The sequence below is a fragment of the Maniola jurtina genome, chromosome 9, assembly GCF_905333055.1.
Source record: "Maniola jurtina chromosome 9, ilManJurt1.1, whole genome shotgun sequence".
In the NCBI taxonomy this organism is placed as follows: domain Eukaryota; kingdom Metazoa; phylum Arthropoda; class Insecta; order Lepidoptera; family Nymphalidae; genus Maniola; species Maniola jurtina.
In genome coordinates this window covers 7553236-7581192 of record NC_060037.1, presented here as the reverse complement: position 1 = coordinate 7581192, position 27957 = coordinate 7553236, and the positions used below count along the sequence as shown (strand labels likewise).

General features: G+C 37.2%; 6 protein-coding genes across 8 annotated transcripts; 1 reads left to right on the top strand and 5 right to left on the bottom strand.

Moving 5' to 3' along the window:
• Positions 1–257: 257 nt before the first annotated feature.
• On the bottom strand, positions 258–4800 carry LOC123867963 (cuticle protein 16.5-like). The gene is made up of 2 exons (XM_045910295.1): positions 4797–4800; positions 258–1265 (listed from the first exon to the last, which is right to left on the bottom strand). Exon 2 carries the CDS (start codon positions 1230–1232, stop codon positions 348–350), a length of 885 nt encoding a protein of 294 aa, XP_045766251.1. The 5' UTR covers positions 1233–1265; positions 4797–4800; the 3' UTR covers positions 258–347.
• On the bottom strand, positions 4224–16024 carry LOC123867997 (larval/pupal cuticle protein H1C). Of its 2 annotated transcripts, none has more exons than XM_045910336.1 (3): positions 15965–16024; positions 5257–5436; positions 4224–4461 (listed from the first exon to the last, which is right to left on the bottom strand). In XM_045910336.1, exons 1-3 carry the CDS (start codon positions 15980–15982, stop codon positions 4372–4374), a joined length of 288 nt encoding a protein of 95 aa, XP_045766292.1. In that variant the 5' UTR covers positions 15983–16024; the 3' UTR covers positions 4224–4371. The 2 variants fall into 2 exon arrangements, with proteins under 2 accessions (XP_045766292.1, XP_045766293.1); XM_045910337.1 differs by lacking the exon at positions 15965–16024 and adding an exon at positions 8972–9018.
• On the bottom strand, positions 13577–14282 carry LOC123867995 (cuticle protein 16.5-like). The gene is made up of 2 exons (XM_045910334.1): positions 14143–14282; positions 13577–13961 (listed from the first exon to the last, which is right to left on the bottom strand). The coding sequence occupies exons 1-2, from the start codon at positions 14158–14160 to the stop codon at positions 13620–13622; spliced, it is 360 nt and encodes a 119-aa protein (XP_045766290.1). The 5' UTR covers positions 14161–14282; the 3' UTR covers positions 13577–13619.
• On the top strand, positions 13810–15793 carry LOC123867983 (calphotin-like). 2 transcript variants are annotated; one of them, XM_045910321.1, is made up of 2 exons: positions 13810–13944; positions 15220–15793. In XM_045910321.1, exons 1-2 carry the CDS (start codon positions 13942–13944, stop codon positions 15664–15666), a joined length of 450 nt encoding a protein of 149 aa, XP_045766277.1. In that variant the 5' UTR covers positions 13810–13941; the 3' UTR covers positions 15667–15793. The 2 variants fall into 2 exon arrangements, with proteins under 2 accessions (XP_045766277.1, XP_045766276.1); XM_045910320.1 differs by lacking the exon at positions 13810–13944 and adding an exon at positions 15014–15128.
• A 331-nt stretch (positions 16025–16355) lies between the features above and the next one.
• Positions 16356–17079, bottom strand: LOC123867974 (leucine-rich repeat extensin-like protein 3). Its single transcript, XM_045910310.1, has 2 exons — positions 17062–17079; positions 16356–16973 (listed from the first exon to the last, which is right to left on the bottom strand). The coding sequence occupies exons 1-2, from the start codon at positions 17077–17079 to the stop codon at positions 16356–16358; spliced, it is 636 nt and encodes a 211-aa protein (XP_045766266.1).
• Positions 17080–22431: 5352 nt separating this feature from the next.
• Positions 22432–23985, bottom strand: LOC123867955 (vegetative cell wall protein gp1-like). Its single transcript, XM_045910283.1, has 2 exons — positions 23974–23985; positions 22432–23760 (listed from the first exon to the last, which is right to left on the bottom strand). The coding sequence occupies exons 1-2, from the start codon at positions 23983–23985 to the stop codon at positions 22432–22434; spliced, it is 1341 nt and encodes a 446-aa protein (XP_045766239.1).
• Positions 23986–27957: the final 3972 nt, after the last annotated feature.

The following is a 27957-nucleotide window of genomic DNA, read 5'->3' as shown; positions in this document are numbered from 1 at the left end:
CTAAAAAATTGTGAAATAATTTTTTTTTTTTTGAGAAAAAAATAAAAACTGATTTCAATATTTCACAAACACTAAAAAGTAAATAATAATAATTTAATTTACTACCGAATTTATGTATACAAGAGTTAATGTAGTCTTATTATAACATTTTTTAGAGTCGGTGCCTGTGTTTTTTTTTTTTCTTAAATTTTTTTTTATTAATTTGTTATATATTATTTATGACTGAAACCTGGATAAAACGAATTAAATAAACAATGTTTTTTAATTATTTATTTCGTATTTAAACTTAATTATTATGTCGTTCGTTACAACTGAACTGAGATTTTTTATTTCCGTGATGGTACTTACTACCATGGGATTCCATACGCACCTGTCAGGTAAGGCGTTGGTAAACCAACAGGAGCGATTCTGCTAATGGGCGATGAATAGATGAGTGGAGATGAAGCGTAGCTTCTGACAATGGGAGATGTGTACGAAGTCAGTAAGGGGGAAGTGGCGACGATACCAACTGCGCGTGTCTGGATCTGGTGAGACTCCTCAAGGGGTTGATCTTGAAGGAGGGCGGTGCGTGGAGTGGCAACTTCAGGAATTTCCGTGGGTGCGTCATCAGATAGTGGTACAGCAGGCGCAGAGCGTTTCTGAATCTGGTGAGACTCTTCAAGGGCTTTAGCTTGAAGATGGGCGGCACGTGCAGCGGCAACTTCAGGAGTTTCCGTAGGTACAGCATCAAGAGAGGCTGAGGGTGCAGCTTCAGTTTCGGGTATAATAGCTGCAGTCTTCAAAATGGTAGGGGCAATGGCGGAGGCAATGGCGGGAGCGTAGATGGATGGAGTGTACGCTGCGGCGATAGGAGCTCCATAAGCACTGTACGCCAGATTAGAGACGCCGTAGATCAGGGGTGCGCTGTAGGCTAGAGGAGCACCAGCGATGGTGCTGACTAAAGCTGGAGATGACTTGATGTCGATCTGGGATTGGGATGACACAGCAGCGGGAGCGACAGCTAATGGAGCTGAGTATGCAATGGGCGCAGCTACTACAGCAGGAGCGATAGCTGGTGAGATCACGCTAGTCTTCACAACAGCTGGTGTTGACTTAATGTCAATCCTGGACTGTTGTGAAACCGCTGCCGGAGCGATTGCTACGGCGGGTGCAGCGTAGCTGATGATTGCTGGGACACTGGGCTTGGCGGTGGCCAGCACCATCACGGAAAATAACACCACCAGCGAGTTCATCGTGGTCTGTGTTAGTTCAGATATAAACTGATGCTTTCTTCCGTCGACGAGCTTATTTATACCGAGTTCCAAATGTATCAAAAGTCAAGTTCAGTGTGTGCGCTTACGCATCGCAAAAAGTTAATAGTAGCATCAAGTATATACCTTTGTTCATGAAACAAGTTTAATCATGAGTTTATTAAGCCTTATTGTCATGAAATAATATCGATATAATTCTTAACGGTCGCTTAAAGTTTCAGATCAAATACTAATACATATACAAATACATTTTCGGAGTAATAAAATAAAATATGTTCAATAATAATGTTACCGTGTTTATTCAGCCACCATTAGGTATTCAGATCCAGATTTCAGACCAACTTCAAAAATAAAACAGACATACAGGAGACACAATTTAAAAAAAAGATGATGCCCGCGACTTCGTTCACATGGATTTTGATTTTTAAAAATCCCCAGGGAAATTTTAGTTGTTTCGGGATAAAAAGTAAGTAAGCCTATGTCCGTCTCCAGGATTCAAGCTATCTCAGTACCTAATAAATGATACCCGCGAACCCGTCCAAGTGTTTTAGGTGGTTAAAATTTACGCGGAAATTCTTTAGTTTTACGAGACAAAAGTAGCCCATGCCTGACCCTAGGATGCAAGCTATCCTGTACCAAATCTCATCAAAATTAGCTTAACGGACGAGGCGTGAAAAGCAAGCAGACAAACAGACACATTTTCGGATTTATAATATTATTATGATTTACTTAAGTATGAAAGTATGGATGTTGCTTATCTATTTATGTATTTAGTAATCTTCAGTCAAGTCAGTTATATTTTTAAAAACCGAACTATAGGTACTATAAAGAAATACCTGCTGCTATTTATCCGTACAAAAGTGTCCTATTAAAATTTCACTGCTTAATATAGCAGGTTATTAAAGAATGCTACAAAAGCGGGGTAAATGTCACATCACGAGCACTTGTAGAGGTGTCCGAGCTGGTTGAGTGTGGTGGAATGGAGATTATTTCTTTTTAGGTGATCTATAACGCGAAATGTTAAGGTTCGTCCTTGAGCGGCTTTCGCTCCGTGCTGCGGTGCCGCGGCCGCCGGGCAACTGTTCTATAGTAATTCCTAAGAGTTGATACAACAGCGCTATTGTATTTGGCTAGTTTTACTTCTAAAATCCCTTTTGAGATCAACTTAAGGCTACCTTTTTTTGACGTGACAACGTCTTATAATTCGATAGAGCCGGCTGCACGCACGAAAAAACATGACTCATGCGGCGTTACCTCGCTCTGAGGCGTTCCATGTAAGGCTTGAAGTGCAAGCGAGAGTGCGGAACGAGCGACAAAGAAGCACAATCGGCCTTTGTTGTCACGTTCAACTATCGTCAGTAAACCGACTTTACAGACAACCAATTTTTTTTCAATGGTCGGTATTGAATCTACATAAAATACAGAAACTCACAGGTGTATTTTTTGGGTTCCGTACCTCAAAAGGAAAAACGGAACCCTTATAGGATCACTTTGTTGTCTGTCTGTCTATCTGTCTGTCTGTCCGTCGTGTCTGTCTAGAAACCTATAGGGTACTTCCCGTTGACCTAGAATCATAAAATTTGGTAGGTAGGTTGGTCTTATAGCACAAGTACAGGAATAAATCTGAAATCTGTGAATTTGTGGTTACATCAGTAAAAAAAAAATTAAAATGTGTTTCAATTTTCAAAATAAGATAAATATACCAAGTGGGGTATTATATGAAAGGGCTTTACCTGTACATCCTAAAACAGATTTTTATTTATTTTTATGTATAATAGTTTTTGTTTTATCGTGCAAAATGTTGGAAAAAATACCCGAGTACGGAACCCTCAGTGCGCGAGTCTGACTCGCACTTGGCCAGTTTTTTATGCACTCAAACCACAAATAAAGCATGTAGGTTAATCTTTACAATATAGAGAATATTTTGAGGAATTCCAACAAGGTTTATTTACATGCGGATAAAGTGATGAGAAAAAGATAGTAAGTACGCCAACAATATTTTGATCAACTCATTGCTTTTATGATTTCTTTAGGACACTTGATTTATAGCCATCAGTTAAGTATGAATTGACATACAATACATGTCTAGGTCATACTTCCAGCAACTCCAGGTATATATGTAACAACTAATGAACACTGGTCGCACATTAAGTGGTATGCGGAATGCGAGTACCATAAATGGATATCGGTTTATCCACAACAGCTTTTATGTTCACTCTGTCATTAATTCTTCTACAGACTGACAAAAATGTACTTGATCTGATGGAGACAATGCACTTATTCATATTAATGTTTTATGCCTAAAAAGGTTGACACATTATTCATTGTTTTTTGCCCAATTTCATTATAATTATGGGCTTATGGGGCTTGTGCCATTCCTTATTGTATTCTTTTTATCTCTTTATAAAGGCAATTAAATTATGTGATATAATTAATCATAACAACGAGTGCTTGCATACAAAGATACAGGATTTCTTGAAAAGGATTTTGCGAAACAGAGTTTTTAGTGTTTTATTCATATATAATATATAGGTACCCTACTTAGACTACCTAGTGCCTGAAAATCGGTACGGCGAGTGATATAATTTAAAATATTGTATGATTCCTGCAAAGATTAATTTACTTTTCTTCAAAACCACACGACCAAATTTGGACATAAAAATATACGAATAAATTTGGACCTCCTAACCTCAAAACCTCCAAACCTAGACCTCAGGTGATCGAAGCAGAAAGTGCAATCAATTGACAAACGCTGTTAAAATTAGCCCATGCCACTAAAGTGAACTCTCGATTTGATCCTGAATCGACGATATGCCAAAATATATTGTATTAGGCTATGGATGCCGTGAAATCAAGGAAAAATAGGCGACTTATAGCCTACCTAGCGTATACGGAACCTGCCTGTGACGTCAAAGCCTCGGCGTTTTGTTACCTATTCCCTAACTGTCACACTCAAAAAAATAAAGATTTTTAAGAAAGTTATAAGTACTTTATTATAAAAAATAAATAACATTTTAATTTAGTAGTGGTCCAAACAAAGTTTTCATAGTCTTAAGTTATAAATTGACTGTTGCATCTTGACGAAGCCCTGATGGTACGGGCTGGATGTTGAGCTGGTGGCCTACCAGCCGTGGCCGAGGGGGGCGACCACGGGGCCGTGGGCGGCGATAGCGTAGGGTGCGGGGGCGACGGCAACGGCGGGTGTGGCGATCTACACAAAACAACATAATCAAGCGACTCATTCATTTAAATATTCATCTCCATCAGTTTACAAAAAATATCGGTCAATGCTAGTCGGACTCGCATACGAAGGGTTCTGTACCATCGTACAAGAAATAGGTAACAATTTTTATTTGATTTTTCATTTTCCATTTTAAAATCTTTATTATTTGTTGACCTGTTTCGGTTCACGAGATACAGCCTGCTGACAGACGGACGGATGAACGGATGGACGGACAGCGGAGGCTTAGTAATAGGGTCCCGTTGGCATGCTACGGTACGGAACACCCGTAAAAATACGGCACAACACAAAATACCCCTCGAAACACAAAGAAATGGATTCCCCTGGCAATGGAGTAGGAATTATGATTCAAGTCATCAGGGCTCCAGAGTGAGAAAACTCTTCGTGCTCCTTAAAATGCATACCATATAAAAAAAAAAACCGCTTTCTAGGAGTCCAGAAAAGCAACACAACACCATCAACCTACTTATTTGTACGATTGCACTTTGCGATTGTGGTTTGTGAAGTCTACATCTCCTGATAATGCTCTGGTATCGGAGTGAAACGTACGTTGAGTATGGTCTACAAGATTAATTGTAAGATGGTGTGTATTGCTTGTTTTTCCTGCTACCATATTATTATAGCATGTATAATCATATCGCATGCACCACCTTGTACCATACTTTGTTTGTTGAAGCTGATTATAGCGAATTAAGCTTTAGGTCCTTTGTATATCATGGATTTCCACAAAGTAACAACGTCTGCTTCTATCCAGCATTTGCTTACCCTGACAGTGTTAGCGTATGAGGTGGCGACGGGCACCGCTTGTTTGACGATAGGGGCGCTGACGATAGGCGCGCTCACCACCGGGGCGCCGACGAGTCCGTGGCCCCATGCACCTGCATTACCCCACGGGCTGGCAATTAGGCCAGCGGAGGCGTAGGCCACTAGGGCGGCGAATACGACCTGCGGAAAGACAGAGTGGGTCAAACTAGGCTTTCCTTCAACGCAAACCCACAATCAATTTTCTAGAAAGAACGGAGCAGACCGATATTACCTATGTGTTTTCACAATAATTCTAAGATAGAGTAATTACAACTGAATGCGAATATTTACAACGCAATAAGACTAAAGAGGAAAATGGAGCAATACCTACATAGTAATTAATATAGGTACCTAAACAGTAACTCGGTAAAAAGTTGTATTATGGCGTTTTAGAAATTATGTAGTCATTACATGGTTTGTAAGTAACATAAGTATGATTTGATTGCTAAGTTTTTTTTAAATTTCATTGGTTACCTATTGCTTGAATTATGTATCAGTAGTAGATTTATTACTTATTGATTCAATTTATATTCAAAATTTTTGGTACCATTTTACATATGAAGATAATTTGATAGTGAGAACTAATAAAAAGGTCAGTGTATTTAGAGCGCTCACCATACGAACGAAGTTTGATTCTTATGTGAATATTGGAACGATCAAACTCAATGAAATTCAATCAAAATTAAGGAACTTCAATCTTTCTATACTTATGCTCGAAATGTATTAGAATACATAGAGGAAGTCCTACATAATATGGAACGCAATCTGAAAGTACGTGTACTTATCTTTATTTTCAGTTCAGAGCATTTCTAGTTGTTTCAATGAATAATAATTTAGCCTCAATGATAGAGGAAAATAAAACGTGTATCGATCCTCGCAAATTATGTTGATAATAATTATTTATTATTTGAATGACATATTGTATACCCTACATAAAAAAACCCATAGCTTACGTTTTTGTCCATGAACCGGGAATGATCAGCCTTATAACATTTGTTTGTAGGTTTATCACAGGCTAGTACCCCTAGATAGTAACATTAAAAAATATACAGACAAACAAAAACAAAACGAACATTCCGAAGAACCTCCTCCTTTTTGGAAGTCGGTTAAAAACTTACTTTAATTTAATTTTATTTATTTATTTTTACTTTCGTGTACCAAAATTGTTGTAGTTATAAATCAAGTAACATTTGAAATGCTTATCTCTATTGCAAGTATCGCGGATTGAACGCATACTAGGATGCAATTTACGAGGGATAAGTGTGGATTCGAAGCGTGGGAAACTTAATGATACCCAGAAATAGGATAGCTTCATTTTTATAGCTTAGTTCATCTTACCCTATTCGCAAGATAAGCTAAGCTATAAAAACTTAGAGACTCCATTCATGGTTTTAACCAGTTTTAACACAAATCCTTTGTTACACATAATACAGGTACCTACCTACTTGACGGAAAAGCAGTTTAAGTCAGTCAGTCAGTATGAAGGAAGTATCAAAAAAACAGTTATGATCATTCGTTACCAGCGATATATGATTTCGTTACAGAAAAAATCAACAAACCAGTATAATACCTACTAATATTTTAACAAGTTGCTATAAATATGTCACTTAAACCAGCGTGGGCTTATTGAACTAAAATGTACTTATTTCCCTTCTAACAAGACTGCAGACAATCACGACCTAGGCACGTGCACACTGCGCAATATCTGATTATCTTTTTATTTAAGTTTTAACTAAGTATCTTACTTGGTACTGTATTTTTAAAAGCTTTTATTAGATTGACTGGTTCAAATTGGTCATCATTATCATCGTCAGCCTGTGGACATCCACTGTTGGACATAGGCCTTCTCTAAAGAGCGCCACCACACCCGGTCCTCAGCCTTCCTCATCCAGCCATTTTCCGCCAGCCGCTTTATATCGTCAGTTAGTCAACTTGGTCACTTCCAAACAACTTTGAACTGTATGATTGCAGACACGTGTGTGGTTTGGGTGACAGTAGGTAACAATAGATGATTATAGCGGGAAATTAAAAGCTTCCATTGGCAGGTACTTTTAAAAGGCATAGAGAGGCAAATTCACTCCCAAAAACTACTTTTAACAAAACAAAATGATAAAGCTAGGTTTGAACATCAATCTAAGGCTTTACTTATTTTACAAGCGTCATGTTGAGGGATCTATTATCGCGATATAATTGAATAAAAAATGTATCAATTTTCGTACCGGATAACTTGGCCTTGTGAGGTCGATGCCGTTAAGGAGAATGTCAAGTTCTAGACAGTAAAAACAAGACCCATGCGTATAAAAACTATATCGAACACTTTCATGATGTAGAGTGACCAGTGCAAATTAATAGGTCTTATATTGCAAACATATAGTTATAATTAATTATATATACCTTAGTTCGGTAGGTAGTTAAAAAGTAAGGCCCTTAGGTATGTAGGTATGAATACCTAGAACTACTACCAAACAATGACACCAAATTAATCACCCGTTATGGGTTAGATTTGTCCTGATGGGGGTGGTGGTAGTAGTCAGAACATATTCTAATATGATTTATTTCCTTAACTGCTACAGAAAATAAAGCGTTCCAAGATTCTCTTCTTTGATAAAAGATCGCATTATTAATCAGTACTAATATTATAAGCAAAAGTGTGTCTGTCTGTCTGTTAACTTTTAAAGGCTCATCTGTTTAACCGATTTTGACATTTATGTCAGAGATAGCGTGCATCCCGGAGACGATCATTGTACCTACTAATATTTTAAACGCTAAAATTTGTATGTATGGGTGGATGTATGGATGTTTATTACTCTTTCACGCAAAACTACTGGACAGATTTGGCTGAAAGGAATGAAGATGGATTATATATACCCTGGATTAACACATAAGCTACTTTTTATCCCGGGAATCCAATGAGTTTCCGCGGGATTTTTTAAAACCTATATCTAAGGGAATGAAGTCGCTGGCATCAGCTAGTAGACTATATTTACTTTTTAATCCGGAAATTCAAAATTTCCACGGCATTTTTAAAAAACCTAATTCCACGTAAACGATGTCGCAGTCATTATTAACCCCCGACCCAAAAAGACGGGTGTTATAAGTTTTACGTGTGTATCTGTGTATCTGTCTGTGGCATCGTAGCTCCTAAACGAATGGACCGATTTTAATTTAGTTTTTTTTGTTTGAAAGGTGGCTTGATCGAGTGTTCTTAGCAATCTATAATCGAAGAAAATCGGTTCAGCCGTTTGAAAGTTATCAGCTCTTTTGTAGTTTTCTTATAGAGGTTTTTGAGTCGAGGGTTTTTTTAAATTTTAAGTTATCTAGATAGATGTCGATCCTTACGAACCGTCGCGCGTCGGAGGCGCAAGCGACGGCCAGAATCGCAAGAGGCGGATGAAAATTTAATGAATGATAGATCCGACCACATCGATCACATCGAAGAAAAGCTGATGACGTTGTGAATTAGCGTGACCTTTATAGGCACTTGTATATTCGATATTTTTTTAATCGCCGAGTTTCTTGCTGGTTCTTCTCGGTAGGAACGGCATTCCGAACCAGTGGTAGATTATTTTGACGCAAAATTTTGGTAAAAGCACTTGTAAAAGTTTAATTGAATAAAAATAATTTGAATTTGAATTTGAATCACAATTGTTTCATTAAAAAATAATCTCTTTCTTACCAGTTTGTACATTTTGAAAGGGGTGGGTGTGCTTGAAGGCGGATAAAGATTTGATAACGAATGTGCCAAGGGGCTTAAACTGCAGGGCTTTTATAGTGCTTAGACACATAACTCGGCCAAATCTGTATACTAACCCTACCGCTGAGCCTAGGTCATCTATATCACTTGATCTAGATAGTATGTTAGTACAGACAAGTAAAACAATCGTTATTCAATTTTATTTTATTAATAATAAGTTATATATTGTTATTTGTTTGACTGTAAGCTTTTCCAACAATAAAAGCTGCTTGCAATTGCAAAGATTCTGAACCAAATATATTGGCATTCCATAAGTTTAACATAGTATAGTATTACATACATATTTTGTTAAATCGAGGTTATTAGGTATAAAATCATAAATGAAAATTACATGGGAACTATTTACCTCCCAACAAGATAGATTTTAAAAAGGGTAGGTAACTCTAGTAGCTAAATACTTAATTTTTTTTAGAATCGGTTTCTTGAAGAGGGAGTTAGAGTTATGGAATTTGTATGGAGATTATTTGTTTGATTAGATTATTGTGTCTCTCCAGAAAGTAAAGTTGATACAAAATCTGTTTGCAAAGTACGACATCACATTGATTTATTTCAATAATAAATGTGATGCTATTTTCAACTACCTAGTACTGACATGGACATCTGTTTTGAAGAATTTTAAAAACATGTCACGAAATACATAATTAAATAATTATTAATATTATTGAAACACTTTTACATAATCAATAGGTTGAAATTTTTAAATCTTTAGATAATGCATTTTAATTTTTATCGTTAAGTTGTAATTCAATAGGAACTTCATGAATTTGATTTCACCATTTCAAGTAACCATTTACGCCTTTCAAAATAACCGCATTCTGGACTTTGAGAGTTTCTTGCGTTCTCGTACAATATTTATTGATTCTTTGCAATAACACCCGTTTATTACATCATTGTCATTGTTTTGTCCCCTTTTAATAATTTATAAACAATTTAATTACGTTATTTATAGACATTTAAGTCTCTGAGTTTGCAAGGAGATCTTAAGCCGCAGACAGACATTTGGACATGGCGAAAGGGTTCCTTGTTGACTACGGAATCCTTAAAAGAAGAAGTCGTATCTCGGCGTTACTCTACACCGTCTGTGGGCGTTGCGCCTAACTCAATGCAGCTATTAATACAGGGTGTTTGGTAATTAGTATATAATGACGACACGTACCCATGCTCGTTTGATCTGATAAACACAATGCTGAAGTATAGTGACGAAATAAAATTATAAAAAATTCCATACAAAATTTAAAAAAAAAAATTATGTCAAAGTTTTCGATTCCTTTTCAATTCGAATTCAAACGATCTCAGTGAGTTAGGGCACGTTAGGGCCATGAAAAATTGGACATAAAGAAAAATTAAAATTTTGTATGGAAGTTTTAATAATTTTATTTCGTCATTTTACTTCAGCATTGTATTCATCAGATCAAAGTAGCATGGGTACGTGTCGTCATTATATCCTAATTACCAAACATCCTGTACAATTGTGGTTAGCTCTGTTGTGCCCGTGTCTCTAAATTAAACTAAAATGACATAATGCACCTTGCAGAAAAGAATAGCACTAGATTTAGAACTGTCAATAATTTAGTTTCGCTTAGAGACAGAGTACGTCAGAATTATAAGCCACATTGTTCTAAATCGTTTAGACCTAAAAAGGAGCTCAAGCATGGCGCAAATGGAATAGACACTGGATATTTTTTTATCTCGGTCAGTCATCTTCTGCCGAAAATTATTTCAACGGGCAACGACACGTACGAAATAATCTAGTTGAATCTAGTTAAGGTTCATGTTTTCACCCTTCATAATTTAATGGTTTATACGAAAAAAAAAGGTCGAAGTATTTTATTTATCTACCTAGAAACATTTTTCTCTGAAACAGGCCAAAAAACGAGTGTTGCGAATTCGTCAATCTAAAAAGTCTTCAAAATAGTTTATCCTGTATTTACCTATGGTTTTTTTTTGTCTCGGTCAATCTATATCTTCTACCTAAAATAATTTTCTGTCTTTTTTATGCTTATAGTAATCATTACAAAAATCATTATGTAAGTTTAAGTTGGTTATAGCATATAATGTACCTATTCCCTAAACCTGCGTTGCCCGTTCGTCCGCCATGACGTCCGTCGGCGTCGTCGTAAAAAAAAATTAAAACGTATTACTTGTCTGATGGTTGATAAAAAATATTGTTTCCAAGCTTATAATAATCATTAGGTATGCTCGTTTATATGACGGCTGAAGCGTGCGGGGTGCTTTTCTATGGATAAATTTTGAGAACTTGTTGATGATTAACCGTACATAGTAATAAACAAATTAATGTCCTTTGTAAAATTTTAACAAAATGCATGTTGCGTTCAACAGTACTTTGAACACTTGGTTGTCTTAACGAAGTTGTTTTTAATTCGTTTAACTGAGTGCATAAAGCTTTATAGAACAACCGAATTGTCGTGATAGTTGATTAGTTTTTAACAAAATGGTGAATTACTCGCATTGAAAAAGTAGAAGATGAACCAATGTAGCTCTACTTATCCAACATTATATTATAAATTCGAGTGTGTGTATCTGTCTGTTACATTTTTGCCTTTAACTTATTTTAACGAAGAGGTAGTTTGCCTACCAGAGATGGAGGCAATTTTTTATTCTAGACTTTTATAACTTAAATCCATGCGAATGAAGTCCGAGCATCATCTTTTGAAGAATTATCATACGCACATAATAATTCAATTTAACATCATCTAGAATCTAGTCTTTTGTATGTTTAAAAGAATAAACTGACTGATTGGCAATCAACGCTCAGCTCAAACAACTAGGCGTAGAAACTTGAGATTTCGCATGTACTTACTCGCAGGTACTTTTATAACGTGATCTCCGTAAGAAGGATTTTCAAAAATTCCACCCTAGGAAAGGTGGGGGTCAGCTAGCTGCTACTATTTTAAACATTAAAGTGATTATTAAATTAAATCAAGGACAATACAGCCACAGTAACTTAAACTTTTTTTGCAGCTAAGGACATAATATCGACTACAAACCTACATAATAGAGAAGAATCAGTATTAATAAAAAAAAATCCTTTACTTATTAAAATTACCAAAGATATTTGATCCAGCTACATTAAGTCTCATTTGTCATTTTATCGGTCAAGCTAACTAAAGTTATTCTACTGTGTCTCTATGAAAATTGCTTACTTGTAAGTTTTATCGTATACGGAGCAATATCGATTTTAATAGCTTACAGTGTACTTATTGGGTAGAAGTATTGGTGGTGATTATGGTGTTATTCGGTTGTACTCCTTCACTAGTATGGTTGCACCTACCACAGATCAAGATCTACCCTACCTATTCAATCACTGATGATCTGTCTAGGTATCTTGTCAACTAAATCAGCTTTAAAGCCAGTTCTCTTTTTCACAGGGAACATTGCGATATGGATGATAAGTACTACTTTAAGACTTACAAACTTAGTTTAGGTTAGAAATTTGTGTTTACAAATTGTGTCAATAATCAAATTATCTGACTATTATTATATAGCCGACTTATTCTATTATAAAATATGTTCTATATTATGATGGTAAAAAAGTTTAAAGCTTATAGCTTTTTATATGTATATACAGCGAATATATTATTTAATCGAGAATGTGCGTATAGTGGTTTCGAGATTTTACTGTTTTAATTTTTATTATCAGTAACTTCAAAGGTTGTCTTCAAAAAGAAATTTATTGTTTTGGGATTAGGACCTAGTTACCCTTATTAAATCAATCAGTCAATCAATCATTTATGTAAACAAATAGGCACCTATGTTTTCCTTTACCTTGCATAGGAGATTAATGGTTAGAATTCCATCTGCTCCTGTGGTGCTTAAAGTAACAAGTGTAAATTAAAAATTTATAACACCCCCGACGATCCAAAGTATTTGAGTTTTCAAAAACATCATTTTCAAATAAATAATTATGTATTTAGGCAACGTCCATCTTGACAGCTTGACATTTGTCTATTGACATAATATTAAGAACCTAACGGTTATCTAACCTTCTTTTCTACAAGAAAACTAGAAAAGAGCTGATAACTCTTAAACGGCTGAACCAATTTTTTTAGATTATAGCTAAGAAAACTCTCGATCAAGCCACCTTTCAAACAAAAAAAACTAAATTAAAATCGGTTCATTCGTTTAGGCGCTACGATGCCACAGACAGATACACAGATACACAGATACACACGTCAAACTTATAACACCCCTCTTTTTGGGTCGGGGGTTAAAAATGACTAAAAGCTAATCTGTTAAAGTTCTCACAAGCATATGTGGTAAACGAGGACAGCGCGTTTCAATGACATTAATCTAAGGTCAACTGACTTGTTATCATTTCACATCATAAATGTATAAAGCAATTATTTATTAACTTCGAACGGACACTATTATTGTTTCTATTATACAACGTGGACAGTACATGTTAGGATTGGGTTTATAGAAATAAATATGTTACGTTATGTTGTATTATTGAATTTTTATTTTTACTATTATAAAAATGTATACATACATACTAAGATAACACAGCATTTTGAGCAAGTCACTAGGCAATGATCAAACCAAATTTTGTCTATAGGAAGTAGGGAGCGGAGGCGTATCTAGCGAAGTAAGGGCTGTAGGCGGCGGGAGCTGTGACGTAAGGTGCTGCTGGAGCGGCGACGTAAGGTGCTGCTGGCGCGGCGACGTACGGTGCTGCTGGCGCGGCAACGTAAGGGGCAGCAGCAACGACGGGAGCTGGAGCGACGACAGGGGCTGCAACTGCGTGGTTGACAGCGTGAGCGGAGTATGAGCTAGCATAGGGAGCCACTGCGTATGCTGCTGGTGCTACTGCTGGGGCCACGAGAGCAGCAGGAGCGGCAGCAAATGGTGTGATTCCAGCGTGGGTAGCGGCGATGGTGAGGGCGAAGACAGTCTGCAACAACGTTTTGGTTATGATTTATATTATCATTACGATTCTATGGTCTAATTTTTGTTCCTTAGAATTTTTAGTGGCTTTCAGTTAACTGAGAGCCTGACAAAGAATGATTAATTAGACAATGGAAATACAAATCAACTTTATGAACTCGAATTGTTGGAAAAAAGGGAGTACTCACGAAAAATTTGGCGATCATTTTGCTTGATTTGGTGACTGCTCGCGAGTGGTTAGACGAAAGAATTCGATGGACTGGTGTCGTCTTCAGGGCCCCCTCTTATTATATACTAAGTACCCGTTTCATTGGGCAACTGCACGTACTGCGCATACGCAGGCTGTTAATGCGCAGGACATTGTTGGCACCACGATTTTTGACCCAGACTCAGTTGACGGGCAGTGCATTCTAATTTAGACTCTGGACATATCAGTTTCACCGTTGGTTATACTTATGTAACTACCGAAAGGAAAAATCACTTCCTAGATAGTGCCAAATTTCACTTATTGTAAATTAGGCAATAATTTGGTGATATATTGCAACATACAAGTAACAATATCATAATTATATTGTTGGCAAAGGAAATAAATACTAATTATTTACTTCATCTTTCGTACCAATCTCTATGAACCACTTCCAAAACTTTTCCCGGAACTTTGCCTAGCGGTGGAGTAATTTATAATTTTTTTAATTGGAATAAACATCAATCAATAAATAAATTCATTTTCTATTGATAAAAACTAACATTAAATAATATAATGTGTGAAAAATAAAATTTTCTGGTTTCATGTTAGGTATTTCTAATCACTCATTAATAAAACCTGCTAAGAATGGAATACTCATTTAGATTTAAATAAAGTTGCACATCGAAGTAGCAAGTGCATTTAAATGAGATCAAAATTAGTATGGTATGTAAACACTACTCAACTGCATTTAAACATAAATTTTGCAACGAAAAAAGTTTCCCAATTTGCTCCATTTCTCCAAGTGATCCTTTGAATCCAAATTGATCAGCCGCAATGCGTCAAATGTTAACTTTGTGGTACGTAATCTGAATCACAATAAACAACGTATAAAAGGCATTAACTGTTTCTCATTCGTCACACTACACATCCTCTTTTCGCTGAGGAAGGTCTACTTCTAAATCAAGCAAAATGTTTTCTCTGAAATCTGTAAGTTTTTCGAATTACAGAGTTACAGCATCTCACTGATTTGCTTGTATTAATTTAGATTATGTGAAATTGTTTATGTTTTGTTCCACAGATCGTACTCATCGCTGCAGCGTTCACCATCAGTGCAGAGTGCAGTGCTCCATTGGTAGCACCAGCACATATAGGTTACGCTCATGCAGTGCCGCAGAACGTTCCTCCATACGCCTCCCAAGTCAGCGTAGTCAATAAGGCGATCAGCCCGTATATTGCGGCTCCGGTCGCTGCGCCACTTGCTGCACCTGTAGCTGCACAATATTTTGCTGCACCCTACGCCGCTCAATTCGCCGCACCTATCGGTCCCCTTGCCGCTCGGGTTGCACCAGCTGTGGCCACTCCTTTCGCAGCTGCACCATACGTAGCTGCCCCTTACGCCGCAGCTCCCTATGCCCTTCCAGGTCCTTTTGCTCCTTCAGCCGCCTATGCAGCTCCTTACCCTTATGCAGCTGGCGCACCTTTAATCCGCGGGGCATTCGGTGTTGCTCCAGCGTTTGTTCGATAGATTTAGAGTTAATTAATAGACCTTCCTTCCAAAAGACTTGTTATTAGAATAAGATTGTTAAACAATAATAATACTATGTATGAAATGATGCACGTACCAAATTTAGTAAAATATTTTTTATACGAAGCTTTTTGGGTTTTATTTTATTTGTATCATCTACCTTGTTCCGTACTTAGAACCACACGAGTAGATAGAACTTCAACAATATTAGATGGAATATTATTAAAGATAAAAGTGTGGAAGATGAAATTGAGGAAAACTCAATATTATTTTTGATTAAAAATTAGATTCACCGTACCATAATACTTTCATTCATGAAGACTTGTTACTTGAAATACCTGGTGCTACTAATTCCAGAGTTGTTTTAAACTTAATCAGACATAAATGTGAATTTGATGATTATTTCATAACATAAATTTATTGTGAACCCCTTAAAATCATACTATAAAAAAAAATATTAAACCTATTTCATTTTCAGTATATTTAACTCAAATAAATAGGTAAGTAACTATACTGGAAATGAAATATACAGAAATTAAAAATGAAAAAAAAAAATTACTCGTGTCAATTTAATTATTTTATTTTTATAAAGGTATAAAACTGGCTCATATAAAATAATAACAACATACATCTACGTTACTGATAACAACAGCCTTACATCTAACTATAAAGTAATGACAGGACTAGAATCATTTCCACGCTTGTTCATATTTTATGTGTGCGGGTAAAAAGGGTGCTGGAGCTGGGTAGGCTACGGATCTTGCAAAGCCAATAGGAGCTGGTGCATAAACTGGAGCGGGATACGCTGGTGCTGGTGCCGGTAATACGGCAGGAGCAACAGCTCTGACAATAGGTGAAAAAGGCACAGCTCCAGTAAAGATTGGTCCTACAGAATAAGAAGGATTTGGAGCAAATCTAGGTAATGCAGGGTAAACAGGTGCTGATGCTGGTGCAAATACTGGCGCAGGAGGCGGTAAAGGTGCCGGAATTGGTGCTGGTAAAAATTGGGTACGGAAGACCGGCGCTGGGAAGGCAGGTGCTTGATATACACGAGGAAACAATGGTGGCGGCGCTGGCAGTACGGGGGCAGCTACCGGCGCAGGCAATACAGGTGCTGGGGCAAATGCTCGAAAAACTGGGGCTGGAGGCGAAGCTACTGCTGGTAGAACTGCGTGTATTGAACGCACTCCATTTGGGAAACTGTAGAAAGGTGCGTATCGCACAACAGGTATTGATTTGACTGCCGGTGCGAAATGTCCAATCCCGCTAGCTTCACAGCTAGCTATGATGGCAATGGCGGAAAGTACCTGTAAATAAGAAAAACTGTTAGTAATGTCCGAAACATAATATACGAGTAAATAAAGGGGTCAAAAATTCCTTGGTCATTTCACTTACTAATCTCAGTCGAGACATATTTTTGTAGGTCCACGACTTAGTTAGTCGAGTGGGAATGTAGAAGTATATTGATGAATATATCACAGGTCGTTATATACTTCAAACTGTTGCAAGCATTACGTCTATATTCGAATTGATGGTTTCACTTTCCCGCGACAGGACATTCGCATTCTCCATTAGGTGTCGATGCGAACATTATCGGTTACCGAATGCGTCACACACTTGACCATCAAAGGACCCTTTATGTAACTATTTAAGGAGGTTTGTGGGTAATCACAATGGTGTGTCGTAACCGTAGTAATATATAAATATACTGTTTCTTGATTACAAGTGTAAATTCAAATTTTATAACACCCCCGACAAGTGAAGGTTACAGTAACTAGAAAAGAGCTGATAACTTTCAAACGGCTGAACCGATTTTCTTGGATTACAGCTAAGAACACTCTCGATCATGCCACCTTTCAAACAAAAAAAAACTAAATTCAATTCCTGTTATAGTGGCAATACACATTCGGTGAAAATTTCAACTCTCTACGTTCACTATTAGGTTCACGAAATATAGCCTGCTGACAGACAGACGGACGAACGGACGGACAGCAGGCGCAGTCGCGGGCAACTCAAACAACAACTAACTTCGATTTTAGCACATTTTTCATGTAGGTTTTCTCTGTAACGTAGACAAGTTCTAAAACAGGGTTTCAGAAATTCCAGCGGCGCGAAGCCGATTAAAAGTTAAACGCTTTTGTATACTATACCTACCTACTATATCTATACTAGCTAATATTATAAAGAGGAAAGATTTGTTTGTTTGTAATCGATAAACTCTGAAACTGTCAAACCGATTTAAATAATTCTACTACCATTAGAAAGCTACTTTATCCAGAAATAACATGGGCTATGAATTAACTATACATAAATATGTACCGCGTACAGAAGTCACGGGCAAATGCTAGTAAAGTTGTAATATGCTTTAAAAGCACATACTAACAATACTAGGTAAGTAATTTTATTTTTCATATTCATGAGGCGTAGAACAAGTTGAGGTTGTAAAAGAAAGTACAATCACAATGACCTAAATTGTGATTTGAATCGTCGTATGACACATATTTGGTTCAGGGACGTACATAATATCGAGCAAGACAGAATTACCATTTTCGTGTTGAGCTGAATTTCTGATGAAGTGCCGGCCGTACTAGCGACTGTAGGTTAACGATTGGTATTCATCAGGTGTACCACTATAATTCATGTGGAACTGTAACAAATGCATTTAGGGTTTTGGTAGAGATATTGCCTTAGTTATTATAATAGTGCTGTCATCGCAGTTTACGAATTCATCTGTAAGATCGGTGAACTAAAGATCTTTAAAAAAGTATTCGTGGGAACTTTTTGACTTTCCGGGACAAATATTAGCTTATAACAGTCTACTGGAAGCAAGCTATCTCTGTACCAAACATGAAAATCGATTGAGTTTTTAAAAATGCCGTAGAGATCTTTTGGTTTTTGCAGCATAAAAAGTAGCCCCCGAATTATAAGCTAGTTTTGTACCAAAATAGGTTAAACGCATGAGCCGTGAAAAGCTAGCAGACAGACATACAGACTTTCGCATTTATAATATTAGCAGGGAATATGAAGTAATAAAAAACTGTGTCATAGTCTAAAATTAATTTATTCGTTGAGGCTATTTAAACAGTCTTTTCATTTAAGGGCAACAAATGGTGCAGCTGCAGCATAGGGAGCTGCGTAAGGAGCACCTGGAGCATAGTACGGAGCAGCCGCTGCGTATGGCGCAGCAGGAGCATAGTACGGCGCAGCAAGAGAGTACGGTGCAGAAGCAACATATGGAGCTGAAGCCACAAGTGGTGCGGCCGCTACAAGCCCATTATAGTTCCTTGAAATGTACTGCGAACTGGACGCTGTCACAAAGGGAGCGGGTGCAGCAACTAATGGGGCAGCGGCAGCCACAAGAGGAGCGGAGGCGACGTAAGCTGCCGGGACACTAGGCTTCGCAATGGCTACAGCGATGGTAGCAAGGAAGATAATCTGAAAAATATAAATAAGTTCAATAAATATCCATTAATAATATGTCGCTACAGCACCGTGGATCGACGAGATAAAGAGTTTGACAGAAATGCCTGAATAAGAAAGGCTGAGGATCAGGTATGGTGGCGCTCGTTCATCACCATCATCATCAACCGATAGTCGTCCACAGCTGGACCAAGGACGCTTATAGGACTTCCACACGCCAGTCTTGGCGCCGCCTGAATCCAGCTGCTCTCTGCAACCGTATGTTGTCATCTGTCCACCTAGTGGGGCGCCTCTTGGGGAAGGTCTATGTCCTGCTGTGGACTTCCACGAGCTTTCAATGATGAAATATGAAATATCTATAGTTGAACTAAATTTAATATTTCACAAAACTACGCAAAAATAAAGTAAGCACCTTTCCGATCATTTTGACTGGATTTTTAGGGATGTCGTGCTGTTCAGAGAACTCGAAGGTGATGTATAAGGTTCGCAGACAATAGGTACCTTTTATACGAAGACGGTGAGATTCACCTTGTAGGTTTCATCACTGTGGGTCTGCCCGTTGACTGGACATACGATCAGTTACATTCAGGGCACGTGCCTGACGATTATATTACAACAGCAAACTTGGACAGCATTTTGGACCAATTTAAAGCATTTCGAATCGAATGTCAAGTGAATAAATAAATAATTTAGTGCAAGTGCCTACATTACTTACTCAAACTTTATTGCTTAAGTTGATTCATCACTATCTTCATCATCTCAACCCATCGCAGGTCCACTACTGAGCACTAGTCTATTTTCAAAATAAGAGGTAAAAGCCATAGTTCACCGCCAAAATTATGCAGAACTCACAGACATGCAGGTTTTCTAACGATTGTGCCTTCACCGTTAAAGTTAAAACGCATATAACTGGGAAAATATTAACATCTGCGGATATAAACCCCAGATGCCACAAAAAGAAAGCCGACATATTAACCACTAAGCTATCACAGCTTAAAAGGTAGTAATAAGCAATAATAATTTTATTACTATTTAGATTAGCAGGTAGGCATTAAATACGAAACCCCTTAATAAAGTTAATAAATGCTACTAATCAACGGCTTCTCTGGGGCAGTGGTAAGCACTGTGGTTATATTAGTGGGAGGTCCCGGGGTTTGATTCTCGGCAGGAGTTTGGAATTTTACAATTTCTAAATTTTTGGTCTGGTCTGGTGGCTTCGGCCGTGGCTACTTACCACCTTTAGATTTAGCGTTCCGGTACGATGCCGTGTAGAATCTAAAGGAGTATGGGTTTAATGAAAACTGCCATATTATCCCTTCCAGGTTAGCCCGCTTCCATCTTAGACTGCATCATCACTTACCACCAGGTGAGATTGCAGTCAAGGGTTAACTTGTATCATGATGCTTGCTCAACCATATTAAATAACAGATTTACGCTAAAGCACATGCAGTATTGGTTTACTTAAAAAGATACACGATCCTCGAGCGCAAATCTTTCATCGAAAAAATCACACTAATATTATAAAGGCTAAAGTTTGTATGTGTGTGTGTGTGTGTGTGTGTATGTTTGTTACTCCTTCACGGAAAAACTATTGGACGGATTTGGCTGAAATTGGGAATGGAGATAGAAAATATCCTGGATTAGCACATAGGCTACTTTTTATCCCGGAAAACTAAAGAGTTCCTACGGGATTTCGAAAAACCTAAATCCACGCGGACGAAGTCGCGGGCGTCAGCTAGTATAAAATATAAGTAATTTAACTGACGATTAAAAAAACGAAAATACATCACGGAAAGAAGGAAATATGATATTAACCTTTCAACACAAATTATACCAGCCGAAGAACACTGATGGGCCGTGCCTTTTTTAAACATCAATTATTATATTCAATATGGTTTCCTTGGATTTAAATACATATTGTATTTGTGAAAATAAGAAATCATAGCAGGTCTTTAAGATCCATGCTATTAATATTATAATTACGAAAGTGTGTCTGGTTTTCTGTCTGTTACTTTTTCGGCCCATCTGTTAAACTATTTTTGACAGGTAAAGAGGTAGTTTGCATCCCAGGGCCTTGACATAAGTACTTTTTGTCCGGACGAAGTCGCGGGCAACACCTAGCAGTTGCAATCTATATATCAATCATCTAGCAACACCTATTCTTATATTTTGCATTTTCTTAATAATGCACTTGACCCAACAGATTTAAAAATCATGTAAAGTCACACAAAAATGTAAGCCTCATAATAAACAACCTGAAATCTAAAAGACCGTAAGTAGGTAGGCAGGAAGTTCTTGTCTCGTCCAATTTTTGTCGAGATAGTAACTTAAGTGCTTAATAAATTACTTACCACTATTTAGGTAATTTTTATGGGCACATTTCCGCCTACTATTGTTCGATCTGCAGCCGCTGAATAAAAGGTAACTTGAATATTAACGTAGCCAGAACACTTGCCCCAGAAATATGAGAAGCCAAGCGACATCATTTTCACAAAGTGTGGGAACTGCGGGCACGATAAGTGGATAAATCTGGGATAAGGACAGACTTGTCAATGCGCATAATAGAACACAGCTTCCTTGAACCGTATTCGATTATTTTTTTAAGTTGTACAATAAAACTTAATCTGATTACTGCACAAATCACGCCTGCCTGGAATGGTGCCAAGAACACTGGCTGCGTTTTGGCGCTGAACATGAGCCAACCCTTCTGTCACCTGATGAGGCAATTAACCACGGTGAAATGACAAACTATGAATCTTTATTAAAATTATACGTAAAGTTCCCAAATGTTGTTAGTGCACACATTACTATCCTTATTCATCACATATCGGTAATACAATCTCTTTCTGCGTCGTAATTCCTATAGCTGAGATTCGTGATCCTTTCCTTTGTCACAATAATGGGTAGATTTCTTGGGATGGTATATGGCATATTACACACTTTAGGCACAACAAATATTTCATAGTAATTTTTATTAAAATTAATACCACTAAACAAACCTCAAACAATAATAAGTAACCTCAAATACGAGTAATAAATAATAATTTACTGTGCGAGATGCTCGCGTGGAGTGGTGATAAATTAATGGCTCCATTCCCTTCTGCTCGGATTAAGAATTTTAATCACTGAGAATTGATGCTCAGTTCGCTCGCTCGTCTTTGTGTTTCTAAAAGATTTATCATCGGTAACCATGTTTTCGGTAAATTTTTAAAAATGAGAGTCAAACAAATTATTAAAAAATATAAATATTTTATTTACATTATCTTCAATCTTATAATTACAGTGTCAGTTTTAACAAGTGTACATTTTACTATTTAACCTACTATTTGTATATTCTATTAAAACTTATAACCTTGGTGGTCTAGTAAAAGGCCTATTAATAGGTCCAAAAGTAGTCTGTTCGTCACGTGGAGTAAACCTGATATTTTGTGACCGCTTTAACGCCGCTCGTTTTACTAATTTAGGTGGTCCATACGTCGCAAATCCTGCAGGTACTCTGACGGTTCTAATTCGAGAAGCACTCACTGGCCTAATAATTATAATCTTTGACGTCTTCGGTATATATTTGTGAATATAAGGAACTGCTTTCAATGACTGATGGTGATGATGATGGTGTTGATGCGGTGAAGGTGGAGCGATATAGGCTAGAGGCACAGGTACTACTTCCACGTTCGTTTTAAATTTGATGGGTCTTGAATCTGGCTGAGGCAAATGTTGGGGCACATGTTGTGGCCACGGATTAGGTATAGGCAATTGTTGTGGTCTCGATGTCTGTACAGGAAATTGTTGTGGTCTCGGATTTGATCCAGGAAATTGTTGTGGCCTTGGATTCGATCCAGGAAATTGTTGTGGCCTAAGATTCGATCCAGAAAATTGTTGTGGCCTCGGAGTCAATCCAGGACATTGTTGTGGTCTTGGGTTTGGTTCAGGATATTGTTGTGGTCTCGGATCCGTTTCAGGAAATTGTTGTGGTCTAACATTCGGTCCAGGAAACTGTTGTGGTCTCGGAGCAGGTAGTTGCTGGGGTCCAGACCCTTGTGCAGGCAATTGTGGTGCTAGATATTGCCTAAAGTTCACATTCTGATTTGAAGGTGCTAGAGCGAAATTATTATCTGTGTTTGATGGTAATGGTGTTGTAGCGTCTTCTTCTCTTTGTGTTGAAGTTGCTTGGACTGTTGTTGTAGTTTTTAACGTAGTTGATTCTCTAGTGTTGGGGTCTGATGGTGCTTGAGGTGCTTGTGGTAGCACTCCGAATGATGGTGGAAATCCAAATGGGTAGGGTGGAAGAAGTATAGTGGCAACTGGTGCAGCAGCATGAGCAGTTGCGATTGCAATAGCAATATTGGGTTCGACAGGAGCACTCTGTTGTGGGTTTGTTGGATTTGCAGGAACAGATGTTGTTCTAGTTGCTTCTACGACAACCGGTGGAGCGGGCGCAATAGGCAGAACTGATAAAAACGGACGAGGTTGTGCGGCTGGAAAAACTGGTACCACAGGGGCAGGGGCAACAGGTAACACTGGCTCTAATACAGGTGGCGTTGCGATCAAACGATTAAAAGTTCTTTCGAAGTACTGCGAACTGGAAGCTGTCACTATAGGCGCAGCACCAGCTGGTGCCACTGGATGTATCTCTGAACTTTGGACGATTCCACATGTTATCAGCAATAATATAACCTGAAAAGAAAAAAATGATTTTTTATGATTTTTGTCACATATTTTGATTTCCATTTTGAGTTCTATATTGCCCCTAAGTTCCAGAAAAACTAATACTGATGGGGGACTCGAGTGATACAGTTTTAAGTATTATTAAATTTACTTTTGACAGTACAATAATTCTATATTATCGTTTATTTTGCAGTAATAATTTATGGAATTATAAAACAATACCGTCACAAGCATTGTAACAACGTCCCCCGCGATACTTCTTTTGAATTGAAATGCGGGCCATAGAAAATGGGGTGCACGCTTTTATATAGGTGTAACAAATTTTGCATCGTGGTGTGGCAATGGAGCCCGTGTAGCGGAATACCTAATGGTACAATATGTAAGGACATGAACCTTGATGGCTACAAAATTCGTATTGAAATTACGGTGTAAGAATAACAATAACTAGACGTGGGCAATGGGAAAGTACTTGTCGTAATCAGATATTTTAGTTTTTAATCAATGTTAGAAAACAGTTCTCGACGGCTAATTGGCGAAGACTAAACATCAAATGTGACAGACTATCTGCAGTCTGGGTCTATGCAATTTAAAAGCCATTTTCCTTTTATCCTGTTGAGCGCTGGTGGGGATTTTCTACTTTACAACGTTACTTGTAGTAAGTAACTACAAATAATTAATACTAAAAGTAAGTAAATACAAATTATTCACAAGAAAATTTTAACTGTTTCTCATTAACAAATCAAATAAAAAGTATTTGTTTTAAATCATGGATTTAAATAATTTTTTTAAATTTAATTTCAGGACCTATTTTCTTTATAAAGACACATGGAATAAAATTGAAATGAACCAAGTAGCTTAGTATTATTTATTTAATTTAAAACTTACTATAAACTTAATTCATCACGTGCTGGAATATCTACAGCATACCCAGAACGCGTAGAACTTTTAATTACCAATAGTTTGTATTGGCACATTCCGATTTGCGATTGGATAACTTCAGGCGACTTCACCAATCACGTTTTTCAGAGCACGTGTATACTTCGGCTTGGTTTGTGATGTAATTTGCTCTCAGGAATACATTTCTTACCTGAATAGGTATCGATCGCAAACTTATGCAAAATTTTGTATGCGTCACGATGGTTTGTGAAGCACGTTTTACTTACAAGATTTATTTTTAGCTCAGATACATAATTAGATATAGAATCTAGACATTCGTTGTGCACAAGTCCCAATGACACTTGTTATTTGAGTCAAAGTCGTTCGTCAAAAGACAAAATGATAGACGGATGTTCATCAAGCTTTGTTATACCTTAAAAACATGATAACAGACAGACATATACATAGTTGTCGGTACGCACCACATCATATTATCGTCATCGTTGTCATTTCACGGTGACCTCCACAGCTGGACCTTTAACAGCTTAAATAACTGATTCATCTCGCTCGTTTAACCTGTGGTAAAGCAATTACCGATACCAGTAAACCTTTGATAACTTTTTTTTAAATTAATTTTCTTATTACTTTTGTTTATTAAAGTAATTAGCACTAAATTAAGACGTTGCTTGTCTGTAACTTGTAAGTAAACGCTAAATGTAACTAAAAAGATTGCTGAACGTATTTTAATCCAATTTTCAAAAAAACAAGAAACTATTTCTCGGATAAATTTTCTTTAAAAGTATCTATACATACCCAGGGCCAATCAGCTAGTAACCTAAACTGTAGATTTTTCTAATTCTAAAGTATCAACTTATCAATATTATTCTTATTAAATATTATATTCCGAGCAATAGTTGTTAAGAAATAATTTGCTGGTTTTTTTTTCTCTCCACTAACTAACTCGCATCTACTTGAATAACAATTTATTATGATTATTTTTTCATATTATTAGTGTAACATATAAGCAATTCAATAGGCTGGGAGGATCTTTATTTATAGTGGAAGGAGTTTGACCATGGTTGCAAGATCTGCAAATGCTGCAAAAGCCGAGAGCCACAAGTTTGCACTTCTCAGTAGTAGGTAGGTACTGAAAAGTGCACCAATTGAAAATTCGAGTAATGTTAAAAACGTGAGCAGAGCTAAATTGCTGCTAATGACGTCTGCTGACGTCTTTAACAGTACCTCAATGTACGCAACGCGAAGGTTTTAGAAAATGCGCCGTGTAAGATTCTAGCGACTCTTTCGCCTTTTGCAGCTTTTGCGGACCGATTAATTGCGAATCGGTCCGCAACGGTGACGAATGCAGTCACCATTATTTTGCATTCTTATCAGTTTCCCATTATTAAATGACACTGCACTAGACTAGATGATATCCGTGACTTCGTCTGCCTAAGTTTCAGTTTTTTGAAATTCCCGTGGGAACTCTGTAATTTTTTGGGGTAAATGTAACCTATATCCCTCCCCGGGATGCAAGCTGTTTCTATGCCAAATAGATAATGTCCGCGAATTCGTCGGCGTGGATGTAGGGATTTTAAAAATCCCGTGGGAACTCTTTGATTTCCCGAGACAAAAAGTAACATAATGTCCTTTCTGGGGATGCAAGCTATCTCTATACCAAACTTCAAAATTGGTTAAAGTAGAGGTTAAAGTAGTCTTATAAATCCGATATTTGGTATACCTAGCTTACATATTTTATTTGAGCAATATTGGATTTACGATATTTGCTAAGAGCTTTAAAAATAAAGCTCTAATTAAGAGATCGAAGCAGTGTCTTTCCATACGACGACCGATAACAGCATAACTAGGTATGATGGCCATTTAAAGAAGACATCCAATCAAATCACTGATATTTCCAAATATGGCGACAAAGTATGTACCTACACGTACAAATTTAAAAAATTTTTTTTTTTTGGTAGGTAATAGTGATAAAAGAACTTAAAGGGTTCTGAAGCCTAAACGCGTCCTAAATCTGAGAATTATCTAATACATAAATATTAGATAATTCTCAGATAGATAATTCTCAGAATCCTTAAATAAGGATTTTTAGTTTTATACACCTACATTAGCGATTTTGGTCAAAAAAGCCAATCGTAAGGAAGCAAACAAGATTTTACATTTATTTAGCTTTTGCCCGCGACTTCGCCCGTGGTACATACTAGTATTGTGTAATTCCTGTTGTGTAAAGCCCTGTACCTACTTCTATGTTAGTTAGCGGCACCCGAGGAGGTAGGGCCCAAACCCGGCCTACGGTTCACCCGGGGTTGAATTATTATGGATGTTAATTCTATACCTACCTGACTCGTTGTTTGGCTTTGAATTATAAATGTCGGGCCAAAAAACTCATTAAGTTTTGAAATTCTTAATGGCAACCCAGAGTTGGAAAGTTAGTAATGTTTCACTCGGAAAGTCCTGCGCCTGAAATCTCTCCGGTCGTGTCGATTTGCATCATACTTAACTTAGAGAGTGAGGGAATACAGTGTGAACCTATATTTGCGCACATACTTGTGCACTGCAATATCTCCTGTAGTTGACTTGTCTCCAGCTGATAGATATCCGCGCCGCCACCGTGGCCAAAATTCGGTCGGTTGGAAGATCAGATCTATACACCTCAGTATATACACAATACCTACCTTACCTTACCTTAGTACCTTAGTACAATAAAATTATGATTTTGGTGTTTCCATCCAATCATAATTATGTAGCATCTTGTAGTCTGCTTTTCAAAGTACTATTTATTTATTTATTATACCATATACGATGCCCCGTGACTTCGGCTTTTACTATGGCGACGATGACGACTAAAAATCTCGTGGGAACTTTTAGATTTTTTTATGTCCTTTCTTGGGATGGATGCCAGGATGCAAGCTCTCTTTGTACCCAATTTCATCAAAATCAGTTAAATTAATGGAAAGCGAAAAGCTGGCAGATAGACATACAGAGATAGACAAAAAAAAAATCGTATTTACTTACCTATAATATTAGTATTAGTATGGATTTACTTTGTGTTTAACAGAAAAATAGTTATTACATTTTTCATCTACACATTCTGAAACTCACATTAAGTGCACTTTTTTCTTATAAGTACAGCTAAAATACCAATAGGTATATGCAGTATAAAATCTACTAGTAATCCATTGACTACTAATACAGTCTAGTGGTGTCAAAAAATAATTTATCTATAATACATATTCAATATAAAAAAATATTCAGGATATTAGATATTCCTTAAACCCCATATCTAATATAAAATTTTTAAAGCAATACATTTTC